Raw genomic sequence first — 13,471 nt, forward strand, 5'->3', positions numbered from 1 at the left:
CAGTTATAAAAATCTTGGGGGGGGTCTACCTTGATCGTAAATTGTCCTTTGACTTCAGAAAATCCTATTATCTACTATGGAAACTGAGAACAATTACCGTATTTTCACTCATATACCGCGCACCCGTGTAAAATGTGCACACGGGTATAGCGCGCGGGAAACTGTAATTTATGTAAAGAAATTTTTATATACCGCGCACATCCGTATATCGCGCATGCTGCCCCGACTCTCCTTTCGCCCGCCCCGACTCTCCTTTCGCCCGCCCCGACTATCCTCTCCCCCTTGAAGTCCTGTCCCCACCCTGAAAGCCTGATGCCCCCCCCCCGACATCCGATTCACCCCCCCCCCCCGCAGGACCGCTCGCACCCCCACCCCGAAGGACCGCTCGCACCCCCACAGCCTCTCCATCCCCCCCCCCATCATGGAGAAGCTGCCTACCGTTGTCCTGCGGCTTCCTCTGCCGGTGGTCCCGCCCCTTCTCTGAGCCCTGCGTCTGCGCTGCTTCCTCTTCCGGCAGTCCCGCCCTTTCTCTGATGTCAGAGAAAGGGCGGGACCGCCGGAAGAGGAAGCAGCGCAGACGCAGGGCTCAGAGAAGGGGCGGGACCGCCGGCAGAGGAAGCAGCAGGATAACGGTAGGCAGCTTCTCCATGATGGGGGGTGGGGGTGGGGAGGCTGTGGGGGTGCGGGTGCGAGTGCGAGCGGTCCTTCGGGGTAGGGGTGTGAGCGGTCCTGCGGGGTGAATCGGACATCGGGGGGGGGGGGGACTATGTAAAAAAAAATGTGTACAGCGCGCTCACGAATATAACGCGCATGGTTATACTCGGTTTGTAAAATCGTGTATAACGCGCGCGTTATATGCATGAAAATACAGTAAGCCATATTTTGACCTTTTTTCTCATTTAGATTGCTGGTACAGTCCCTTGTCTTGAGTACTTTGGATTACTGTAATGTTTGGACTCGGTCATTGCAAAGCAGGGAGACTATATTGAAGGATTGTAAAGAAATACTTGAAAAAAAACCCCAAACATGTAGATTAAAAAAAATAGTGTGTATTATTTATGAAATGACCCTTGTATTCTGTCGACCTGCTGCTGACTGGGGCAAAGAGGAAGGTTCTGATCTCTCTGCAGGTCTCTCCTCCTGTTGCCAGGTATTGTTAGTCTTTATTTCAGTGACGTACCCAGCTGTGCTAATCCTAACAGTCATGTGCCTGATCTCTGGTCCCCACCTCGCAACACTAGTGCCAGGCTGCTGGGCCTCATGCCATTTTTAAAGCACACAGAAATGTATGAAGCAGCTGAATGTGAATTTTTTTAGAAGCTTGTAAAAGGGTAACCTTGCAGGAGAGGTCTCAAACATGTTGTTACAGAAAAGTTTGGACAGGCGGATCTGCTTCTCACTTCACAAGTTTTGTTATAGCACTTGAACATACCTAAAGAGGGAATTATTTGCACCAGCTTCATTTCTCAGGATGTCATTTTGCCCAGTTTCTATGTTTTTAAAGAACTTATTAAAGAATATATCATCTTACATGCTTGTACAGAACAGTCCCAAGGTCTCAAAATTAAATTTAGAAAAGGAAAAGAACTACCAAACATAAGATGATATAAACCCTGAATGACTATAATATAAGGGGGAGTTGAGGTGAGGAAATTATATAGCCAAATCATAAAGAAGAAATCAGTATTACATGAGTCATATTCCAGAGGCATCTGGCAAAGGTACTCATTACCTTTTTGCTGTTAGGAAGTGCAGTATGCAGTGGGCTGAATGGGTTCAAAACATATGTATTTAATTTTACAACACATTTGCATGGAAATGTTAGGAAAACAGAGCATTAATTAGAGCTCCTCAGGGCTAAGAACAAGGAAGTGCTTGCACTTCTGCGTACCCTTTGTCATATCAGGAAATATTCTAACTATACAATTTATTAATGGAACCTTCTGGTGTCTCTAATACATTCTAAGAAGCTAATCTCTATCTACTGGCAATGCCAAGATCACAGCCATGGTAGCTGTTATGTTATTGTCTAAATTTGATCCATCTAACATTACAGACGCATTCAACAAAACATCTGTGATGGTCATTTTGAGAGAGTTTCTTAGGTTTTTTCCTAACACTCGGCAAATAATATGCTTTATTAATGGGTGATATCAATTCAAATGGAATTTTGAAAACTTCACAACATTTTTAAAACACATTGCTCAAGACATAGGAGCTAGCTGATTGGGGGTGCTCAAATCACCACAAATTAGCAAGTCCCTATAAAGGAAATTTAAAGCATGGTGGGATGTCGACACAGCTGGTCAGGCTGTCCTTAAATGAACAGCACTCTGATCACAGCAGGTGGTACCACACTGAGAGGGCTTGTGGCTAAAAGAAATGCTAGGAGTTACACTTCAAGTCCCGTCAACCTCATCTCAATACCACAGTTTACCGTTCTGTTCCCAGCCCATCTACACCACGCTTAAGCTATGCATTCCAGTCCACCCTAGCCCATCTATACAGCCCCTCCTAGCCAGTTTTTGGTAGTCCCTTACCTAACCTGTGCACACCATAAACTTTTCTCTCAGACAATCCTCATCTTTCTCGGTTCTTTCCCACCTTGATATCATCTTCTCTCATCATCTTATTTTGGTTTTCCCTCCCTACTTTCTCCCAATATGAGTTGACTTTTGTTTAAGGGCAAGATGCTGAATATCCCCCTATTCCTACTCCACTACCCCACTCTATAATTCTCTGCTCTCTACTTCCTCCTGACCTGACTTGCCTTGCTCCCTACTATTCCCACTCACCCTACCTCAGTCAGTGCTCCTCCCCTGCAGGCTTGGCTCTCCCATCCCTCATACCTCCTAAATAGATTAATTGCACATTTCAAAATGTTTATCCTCTCCCTTCCTGGCAAACATAGAACATAAGAAGCGCCATCTCCAGAACAGACCCTAGGTCCATCAAGTCCGGCGATCCGCACACGCGGAAGCCTCACTAGGTGTACCCTGGCATAGTTTTGGTCCCCATATCGCTCTAAGCTTCTCGTAAAGAGAAGTGCATCTAGCTTACCCTTACCCATGTCACTTCATGCCACTCATAAGGAGATGTATTGTACATCTAACTTACCCTTAAATCCTAGAACAGTGGATTCCGCAATTACCTCTTCTGGGAGAGCATTCCAGGTGTCCACCACTCGTTGCATGAAGCAGAAGTTCCTGATATTTGTCTTGAACTTGTCCCCCCTTAGCTTCAGCCCATGTCCTCTTGTCCGTGCCACATTGGACATTGTAAATAACGTTTTTTCCTGCTCTATTTTGTCGATTCCTTTCAGTATTTTGAATGTCTCGATCATATCCAAGATCACATCATATTCCTACTCCTCCTTCCCAGAGCCCCACACACCATTTGTATCTCGAACTCAGACTGAAATACAGAAGCAGTTCCATATCCAGAAAGGCTCTATGAGCTGCTCCATCAACTGCATGCACAAACCTTGGAAGCTCAGTAATCAGTTGCTCCTCAGCCACTAGGGCCATATTTGCATGTGGTGCTTCCTTCCTTCAAACTGAAAATCCCCAAAATCGCATGCTGAGCAGGAAATTGGTGAATGCAAAGGCATAAATTGATATCAACTCATTGTGTGCCAGCCTACCTGCTAAAGTTCTAGCAGTCATAGAGTAAATGGTTGACTTTGGGAGCCGAGTTAGCACTGACTCTAGTGCCTTCTGCAAAAATAGAAATTGGCACCTCAGTTGGTGGTTACAGCTTTGGCTCAATGCCCCCTCTTTATTACTGGTGACTCCTGAACAACATCCCTCTTCTCTCTGCTTTTACCAAACAAATGCAAGGAAGTTTTTCTTCACCCAAAGGGTCGTGGACACTTGGAATGCGCTACCGGAGGAAGTGATCGGGCAGAGTACGGTACACAGAGACTGGACAAATTCCTGGGGGATAAAGGGATCGTGGGATACTGAGAAAGTATAGAAACCCAACCAGGTCATGCATGTGCAAGACCGGAGGGCTAGGACTTCGATGGGAAGATAGGACTCATCAGGAAACCAAGGTGGCATGGGGGCCCCTTCTGGTGATTTAGACAGGTCATGACCTGTTTGGGCCGCCGCGGGAGCGGGCTGCTGGGCGTGATGGACCTATGGTCTGACCCGGCGGAGGCACTGCTTATGTTCTTATGTTCTTATCTCCTCCATTGTGTGCCAAACACCGTTATCCTCCCACTCTCCTCGGCCCACTTTATGAGGAAAGATATGAGGATGGCACACACTACTATAGCAGGACTCCCTTATTCATGGTGCCCTGCACAGCCACACAATCATTAGGGAAGGGAAGGAGGATGGGGTTTGATATACCACCTTTCTGTGGCTACAGTCAAGATTAATAAATTTGGGATTTTTCTAGGGTGGTTCTGCTTGGAGTCTGTTCTAGCTTGAAATAGAGTTTCTTTTCTTTTAAACTTTACTTTATTGGAATTGCTGTGTGCATTGGGAAGTACATAAAATGAAATAAAACTGTAGATACAGGTGTTTGTTTTGTACCTGGGGCAACGGAGGGTTAAGTTACTTGCCTAGAGTCACAAGGGACTGAAATAGGAGATAAATATAAATACCTTTACTTGTGTGATTAATTGCAATTAAAATTTTTAACCAAAATGCAGCTTAATTAAAAAGTCCTGTGCTTGTGTTAAGTAAGGCCTTGTAAATCTGGTTATCACTGTACGATTCCAGGAGATTCTAATGTGACTCATTGAATGTGGCCCACATGTCACTTGGAGTGGCAGGGGGAGGGGGGTTGGTTATATAAATGTAAAACACAAAAATACACAGGACTGGTGCCTTAGGTGAACCTTTTAAATATGCACCTCCTCACTAATCCAAGGGCATTCCAAGGCCTTACTCATCTCCCACCCACTGTAGCTCAGCATTACACCATTCCTAGCCTACCCTCCCTAGTCTAGCATCTGCCTGCCTGCCTGCCTCCTGCTCCCTATCCCTCCTCTGCCCATTATGTCTTTGTAAAGCATTATGTGTAACACAATTATATTAATAACACTAATGTATGCAAAGTCCAGCATCTTCCTTTCCCCTCTCGACTCTTCTCCAACAGGTCCAGGTTGTCATTTTCCCTCCCCCTGTATCCAGCATCCTTCCCTCTTTCGAAGCGGAAGAGGCAAGAGGATTCAGGCCTGGTGTGGGACCTTGAAGCACAGGCCCTCACTTTAGCTCTGCTATGTCCTGCTCCCTATTTGATTTGGGACTTGAGGGGTTGTACCTATACATCAAGGCCCTGCACTGCTGCTGAATCCTTTTGCTTCTTTGGCTCTGGAAGAGAGAGGGTGGCGGCAGAATGAAGTGAAAAGTAGGATGAGATGTACTCCTGCCCTGCTGCTGTTCCTCAACCTCTGTTACAAATATGGTCACAGAAATGAAGGAGGCAGTTGTAGCTAATTTATTTAAACTGTCAATTGAAATATTTAGTTTCAAGTTCCCTAACATTGCAATTTGAAACATTTCCTGGCATCTTAAACAGAAGGGCAGGAAGCATTGCTGCTGAACGCCTAAGAGGTGTCAGTTTGACATAATTGTAGGTTTTCTCTAACACCCCCTCTCCCTCCTTCCCTCCTTGCCCACAGCAGTTAGTGCTAGAGGTGTGTAATACATGACTAATGACTTGCTCTTAATCTGAAGGAAGCCGGATAATTAGTACATTTAATATTTTAATAGCACTTTAATATGCAGTAAGAGAATGAGCCAGGGAAAATGTTTGATACACAGATTAAATCAGAGAAATATATGGACACTCCATGAAGCCTGCTTTCCTCCCCTGGTACATGCTTGATAAAAGTGTTTGCTGTATAAATTTCTGTGGAACAAGAGTTGCTTTTTCCTTATAGAAAACTAGGCAAGTACAGTATAATCTCGTTATAACGGACTTGCTTATAATGGAACCTCGTCTATAGCAGACGAGATTCGCTGGTCCCGGCCGTGCGCCTTTATAAACATGCAAAAAATCATCGCTTATAGCGGACTCGCATATAACGGACTTTCGGATATAACAGACAACCAATTTGGTCCCCAGAGCCGCTTTTAGCTGTAGTTTTGTTTGGCTATAACGGACATGCAGGCTCCGCCTACAAGGCGCATGGCGTGCCAGTCATATAGTATCAAAATGCAGCCCAGAAGAAAATGACAGATTTTTTTTTTTTCCAGTACAATACGACATAATGCTTAAGAACATCTTTTAGTGTTCAGGTTTTGCAATCATTTCATGCCATACCAATGTTTTGCTTAGTTTTGTTATTGATGTTGCTGATATGCTTGTGCAGTGGCTGTTGTTCATTGATTGTATGTTGTTTCAATCTGGGTATAACGGACTATTTTGCCAGGTCCCTTGAAGTCCGTTATAACGAGATTATACTTTAATAGAATCAGCTGGTGACACTAATCAGCAATAGGGCAGTTTCATAAAAGACTGACCTTAAAAATGCTTGATGACAACACAGTACACCCTGGCCTAGTATAGGAAAAGACAGGAAGTAGAAGAGTGGGCATCAAGTGCACGTGAAGAGTGTGACCTAAGGGCCATGGGGCATTTTGCAGAACACAAATGAAATTGGATGAACATTAGATCATTAACACAGAGCAACTAAACAGTTGGTCTCTTTTTTATAGGGAGCTGAAGCTGCGGAACTATGTCCCACAAGATGAGGTCCTTAAGCATCGGCAGATGCCCCAGGCCAAGCCAGCCTCTGGTAGGTGCTCATTCAGTACTCTGCGCCAGCTAGTGTAAAGAGCAAATCAATACCTGGAGTTTTTTGTTGCTGCAGAAAGCTACTCTCTCAAACAGGGTTAATTTCTATTATGAAAAAGGAATGTTTCCAGGGACAGATAATGTGATGCCAGTACTGTGCAAATCTGGTCTGGGTCTGCTGTGTGGGAGACATGTTGAGGCCATGTGGGAAAGATTGTTATTAGCTGCAGTTGGCATAGGAAGTATCTTAGTTCAGCCTTGGACTGAAGAACCTGCCCTTCCAATCATTGGCTAGCTCAGTTCTGGTATGCCTTAGAGGAAGGGGGAAATATGACTGACAAGAATGTGGGGAAGATACTGTACTTGCTAATACATGTAAAATGCAATATACTACATGGATCACAGAAATAGTCTAAGCAGTCATGGATCTTGTGTATAAAATACCTGGGTAATGCATACAATAATTGTCCAAAATATTAATGTTCGTTAAGTCTTTAAAGTAGGACCTCTATGTCATTTTTAAGAATCCTGTTGGGAATGACTGCTTGTTATTGCTTGTGACACCTTGCTAGGCTTGCTTCTCTTGGGGGCCATTCAACCAGTCCCTCAGACCAAGTAGGGCACTGGAAGGTACTCCATCTATTTTGTGATGCCGAAAAAAGGGGACACTTTCTGTCCTGTGCTAGATCTCAAATGTGTCAACAAGACCCTCAGCGTTTAGCATTTCATAATGGGGAGACACTGTACTCCTTGATCAGCTCTGTTTGTCCAGGAGAGAGTGTTTGGACCTCAAGGAGGTTTACTTACACAAACCCATTTGGCCATCTCATCAGCGTTTCCTGTGTTTTGCGGTAAAGGTAAAGTTAGTGGTAGTGGCTTTTCTACAACAGCAGGGTATGAATGTCCATCCTTATCTGGTTAACTGGTTGATCAAAGCTTCATCATATCAAGAAAGTCTTCGGCCCACCTCAAGGATGGTGGCTCTGCTTCAGTCTCTAGACTGGGTTGTGAGGTTGGACAAGTCATCTGATTCCTTCTCAGTTGTTGAGGGTTCTCTTTTACACCGTAGAAGGGAAGATTTTTCTTTCTGCCTTGCGTTGGGTCAAGATTCAGGCTCAAGCGCAGGTACACTTCAGTCCATCCACACTGAGGACTTGGGATTATGTGCAACTTCTAAGGACCATGGCATCCACCTTGGATGTTCTTCAGTTGTTGCTTCTTTCTCACTGGTCTCTAGGCTTCCTTGGACTCTGCAGATGCGCCAGAGTCTCTGTTGGTGGCTGTCTTCTGTCAATCTCTGCAAAGGGCTTCCTCTCTCCGAGATTCTCGGAGATCTCGAGAATCTCGGAGAGAGCAGGAACTAAGGCCTTGAGCATGCGCAGATGCTCAAGGCCCAGCAAAAAGGACGAGAGATCTTCGGGCACCGGCATCGGCATGTCCTATGCGTTGGTGCCGGTGCCGGATGCCAGATGGGGGAGTAAGTGATGCATTTGGGTGGGTGATGGGTACGGGGAGGATGTCGGATCACGGCGGGGGGGGGGGGGGGGGCCAGATCGCGGGGGGGGGGGGGGAGGCGCTCGTACATCGAGGCAAGCTCAGTTTGCGAGGCACCAATTTTGCGAATGTTTTGCTCGTCTTGTAAAACACTCGCAAACCGGTGCACTCGTAAACCGAGGTACCACTTTATATAAATGTGGCATAGATCCTTTTGACACGGCCGTGTTTCGGTCGTGAAAACTACATTCCGGGGTCCTAAAATGAGAAGGTAATAAGATATATGAGGGAGGAGAAGAGAAGATGTGAAAAGGTGGAGAAATATTACTGGCTGTTGGAAAACGTGCATAGGAAGGATATCGTAACTCACAAGGGAGACCTAGTGTGCTCCTGTCAACTGTATAATCCAGAATAGTGAATACCGCAAAAGGGTGCAAGCATAAAAAAGAAGTGTGGAGGTGAAATAAAGATAAAACAAAATATGAATTATAAGACACAAAATGTGAAAAGTGTGGTGCTATGCAGAGAAATAGCAGATTAAAAGGAGATTGTAGAAGTGGTTTGAAGATGTACATACCAGTCCTGCTATGAGCCACAAGCTTAAAAATGCGAGACAATGTAACAAAATACTGTGTGCTGCAAAACAAGTAAAGGATAAATATAAAGATAATTAAAAAAGGAACTTCAAGCTAAGCCATTAAAAGAAGAACCATACGAAGAAAACGCTGATATGCGTAAAGAACGGAACGGGGTTGATAAGACTGATGGACACTAATTGCCGACATGTATAATAGTGATATACAAAAGTATAAAAACAGAACCTAAAGTAAGGGTATGAGAAGATATAAAGAGTAATTATTGTTCCAGGAAACAAAGCAAAACAAAATATCTCTATAATAAAACCCTAAGCCGCGCATGCGCACTTCCACTTGCGGGTTCCGTATGTCCGTGGCCTGAAGAAGTGCGCGTGTGCGACTACAACTGCCCCACACTCGCGGTCTTGTGGGGCAGTGGCAGCAACCGAGTGGTGGAGAGCAGCCCCGCTACGCTCATTGACCCTCCACAAACCTCCCGGCTCCTACGGCGTAGGCAGCACTATAAACACTCTGCTTCGCACCCTTCTATTGCCGATTTCCTCTGCCGCGTCTCTGATGACATCATTGGAGATAGACGCGGGAGAGGAAATTGGCAGTAGAAGGCCGTGAAGCAGCGTGTTTAAAGTGCTGCCTACGCGGCTGGAGCCCAGAGGTTTGTCGGCGGTGGGAGGGTCAGGAGCAGGCCAGATCAGCAGAACAATGGCAGTAAAAGAAGGGGGAGGGGCTGAACGGAGCAGGCCAGATCGTGGTAAGAGAAGGGAAAGGGGGGTGGGGGAAAATGCTGCTACTGCTATACAGGGACTTGGAGGGGAAGGGAAATACCGCTGCTGCTTCTGCACAGGAAAGGGGGGGATAGGAGGGAAGTGGGATGGAAATGCTGCATAGGGAAGTGGGATGGAAATGCTGCTGCACAGGGAAATGGGGAAAAAATCTACTCTTCAATACAATCTAATGCCATAAGAACCACCTCAACCTTCTCTATCAACCTTCTCTACTCTAATTCCTCTGGAAATGGCCAGATTTCTCCTTGTGTAATCCGCCTTGAACCGCAAGGTAACGTCAGAATAGAAATCAATAAATGTCATGTAATGTATATTCTCTCGGATAAGAGAGCACCTCCTATCTATTAAGGCGCATTCTACTGGAGCACTGTCTACTTCGTTGGCCGAGACTCAGACTGTTTCTCTTGATGAGATTTTTCAGTTGGTGACGATCTTCTCAACATACCTTTTTGAGGCATTACCGTTTGGATGTTTCTGCCAGATCAGAAGTGGCTTTTGGGGTTTGGTTGTTTCTGCAGGACTTTCATTGCCCCTCAGGCCTTAAAGACTGTTCTTTTACGTCCCATCAGTCTGGACTGATCCTTGGGCTGTAATGGAAGGAAAAATTAGTTCTTACCTGATAATTTTCTTTCCTTTAGTCCTAAGGAATCAGACCATAGCCTGCCCTGATTGCTCTGCTTTTTGTATTGTTTGTTCTTCACTTTTCTTAGGCACCAGTTTCTGTTGAATTTAGTTTTGCAAAATTTATCGGTGCTGCTTCTGTTGGTTTAAGAATGCAAGAGTTTTATGTGGTCTCTTTCAATTACTGCTTGGATATTGCATACTGGCTGGAAGTGAGGTGAGGTGATTAAATTTGCAAACGATACAAAGTTTTTCAGAGTAGTGAAGACACAGGAGGATTGCGATGATCTGCAACGCGACATAATCAGGCTCGAGGAATGGGCATCAACATGGCAGATGAGGTTCAACGTGGATAAGTGTAAAGTGATGCTTGTGGGTAACAAAAATCTCATGCAAGAATACAGGATGTCCGGGACGGTATTTGGAGAGACCTCCCAGAAAAGAGACTTGGGAGTTCTGATCGACAAGTCGATGAAGCCGTCCATGCAATGTGCAGCGGTGCAAAAAGAGCGAACAGAATGCTAGGAATGATAAAGAAGGGAATCACGAACAGATCGGAGAAGGTTATCATGCCGCTGTACCGGGCTATGGTGCGTCCTCACCTGGAGTACTGGTCACCATACATGAAGAAGGACACGGTACTACTCGAAAGGGTCCAGAGAAGAGTGACTAAGATGGTTAAAGGGCTGGAGGAGTTGCCGTACAGTGAAAGATTAGAGAAAGTGGGCCTTTTCTCCCTCGAACAGAGGAGATTGAGAGGGGACATGATCGAAACATTCAAGGTACTGAAGGGAATAGACTTGGTAGATAAGGACAGGTTGTTCACCCTCTCCAAGGTAGGGAGAACGAGAAGGCACTCTCTAAAATTGAAATGAGATAGATTCCATACGAACATAAGGAAGTTCTTCTTCACCCAGAGGGTGGTAGAAAACTGGAATGCTCTTCCGGAGTCTATCATAGGGGAGAACACCCTCCAGGGATTCAAGACAAAGTTAGACAAGTTCCTGCTGAACCGGAACGTATGCAGGTAGGGCTAATCTCAGTTAGGGCGCTGGTCTTTGACCAGAGGGCTGCCGTGTGAGCGGACTGCTGGGCACGATGGACCACTGGTCTGAACCAGCACCGGCAGTTCTTATGCCTTTAAGGCTGAAGTCTGCCATACTTTCTTTCTCTACCTGATGGTAGATGGGCATAATCCATCATTCTGTTACCTCTAATAATCATAATAACAGTTTATATACCACAGGACCGTGAAGTTCTATGCTGTTTACAATGATTAAAAATAGTACAAATTGAGTGGAATTGACAAGTTAATACTAGTGAATCGTGGTTCTAGGAATCAGTTAAGTGGGAAAGATTGTACAAATCAGTTGCCGAAGTAGTTCAGGAACAGATATGTTTTTAGGTGTTTCCTAAATTCCCCGTAAGTATTAGCTAGCATAAGTAATTGTTCCAAGTCTTTACCCCATAATGCTGCTTGATATGAGAGAAGATGTTGGTGGTGACTTTTGAATTTACATCCTTTAACTGGTGGAGATACAAAATTCAAGTGTGAGCTTCACTTATGTTTGTTGGTTGGGAAGGAGAAAAGGTCAGTTATGTTTAGGGGCTAAGCTGAACAGTCCCTTAAAGCAGAAACATCCAAACTTAAACTTCATACGTGCCTCCATCGGCAACCCATGCAGGAGTCGGTAAGAAGGAGATACATGGTCAAACTTCTTCAACTCAAAAATCAGTCTGACTGCTGCATTTTGCACCAGTTGTAATCATTGCAAGTTCTTCTGGGAAATTGCTAGATAGGCGATGTTAGAGTAGTCAAGTTGACTCAGTATAAGGGATTGAACTAGAATTCTGAATGATGAAGCATCAAAGGTATGCTCTGATGGACCGAAGCTTCCAGAGAGTGAAGAAACCTTTTTTAACCAGAGAGTCCACCTGGTCTTTCATGGTTAGGCCCTGGTCCAGTATTACACCCAGAACCTTCATAGTATGTTGAATAGGGTAACTGAGATTATTGATGCACAATGAAATTTTTGAATCAAATGGTTGTGATGAAGCTATAAAGAATTTTGTTTTTTCTGAGTTAAGCTTCAGTCTGAATTCAGTCATCCATTGTGCCATCAAGTTCAGTACTTCTACACAGGAGTCCATATGTTAGGTGATCAATCCCAGTCACAAACTGGCTTTGCAGAAATGTGTTGCTCACAGCTTTCCATACTTCCCTTATTCCTATTGGAGTTTAGTGCCCCCTTCAGTTTTTCCTTCTGCAAGCGTCTTGTACGGAGGTGCGTCTGATCTGCTCTGTTTAGTTTATATTTTCAGTTATGTTTTGTTTTTGAGGCTTTGGTACTCTGTAACCCCTTACTTGGGGATTCTCTGCCTGGGAAAGGATGCAATTTCCACAGAGACAGATTGCAGCTTGCAGGGCGAACCCTCGAGTGTCCTGTGGAGCCAGACTGTTGTGTGCTACTTCAAGGTTCGGGGTCATTTCCCCTCTGAGCCATTTTTTAGTGGCTTGAGCACAGGCTGTGTGCTCTTTGTGTAACAGCCCTCAGGATATCAAGGAGCGGGCTGTATATTTGCCCCTTCTGTCATGCTCCAAAGTTCCGTGGGGATAGAGGTCTCAGTCGGGGGTCAGGTAACAATATATTTTTTGAATGAATGATGTAATTCAGGTCAGTTGTTTTAGGTTTGTTGACTGAAGCATGATTTTATCAAGAGAAAATGGGTTGGTGATTATAGCGGTGGAGGTTATGTCGTTCTCTTTGTATTTTGAGGTACTGTACTTGAATTAGATTGCAGATCATAACACAGGGGGGAAAATGAGGATTTCTATGGAAAGTGTTAGAACCCATCTTAAACTCTAACTTGTTTTTATAACAGGTAAACCTGTATGCTTGGAAATATCTACTGCAATAACCATCTTGACCCTTTTACTAAAGCTTAGTGTGCACTAATGGATTCTAGTGTGACCCATAGGACATGCAGCATTTAGCATATGCTAAGCTGTAGTAGAAAGGCCCCTTAATGTTATAAATTTGTTAAATGCTTTGTAGCATAGAGTCCTAGTAACCACATTGATCCTGGGAAAACGGGTTGCAGTAGTCCATGTGAAATTCTTCATATGTTGTGACAAATTTTTCTTGAACTAAAAGTTCTGAGACCAAATGAGCTATTGTACATCTTCATCACTAGATAATTCACAAGTCTTGTGAGAATCTTATT

The 13,471-nt window shown here is 44.6% G+C and overlaps 1 protein-coding gene across 3 annotated transcripts in view; it reads left to right on the forward strand.

Moving 5' to 3' along the window:
• CCDC12 (coiled-coil domain containing 12) overlaps positions 1-13,471 on the forward strand; it is a 109,485-nt gene that overhangs the window by 80,395 nt on the left and 15,619 nt on the right. For all 3 annotated transcript variants that reach the window (XM_033931897.1, XM_033931899.1, XM_033931898.1), the window contains one exon: positions 6,675-6,754. In XM_033931897.1, coding sequence (XP_033787788.1) covers positions 6,675-6,754 — 80 coding nt within the window. The remainder of the gene's footprint in view (positions 1-6,674; positions 6,755-13,471) is intronic.

This window comes from Geotrypetes seraphini, chromosome 2, assembly GCF_902459505.1.
Source record: "Geotrypetes seraphini chromosome 2, aGeoSer1.1, whole genome shotgun sequence".
Lineage (NCBI taxonomy): Eukaryota > Metazoa > Chordata > Amphibia > Gymnophiona > Dermophiidae > Geotrypetes > Geotrypetes seraphini.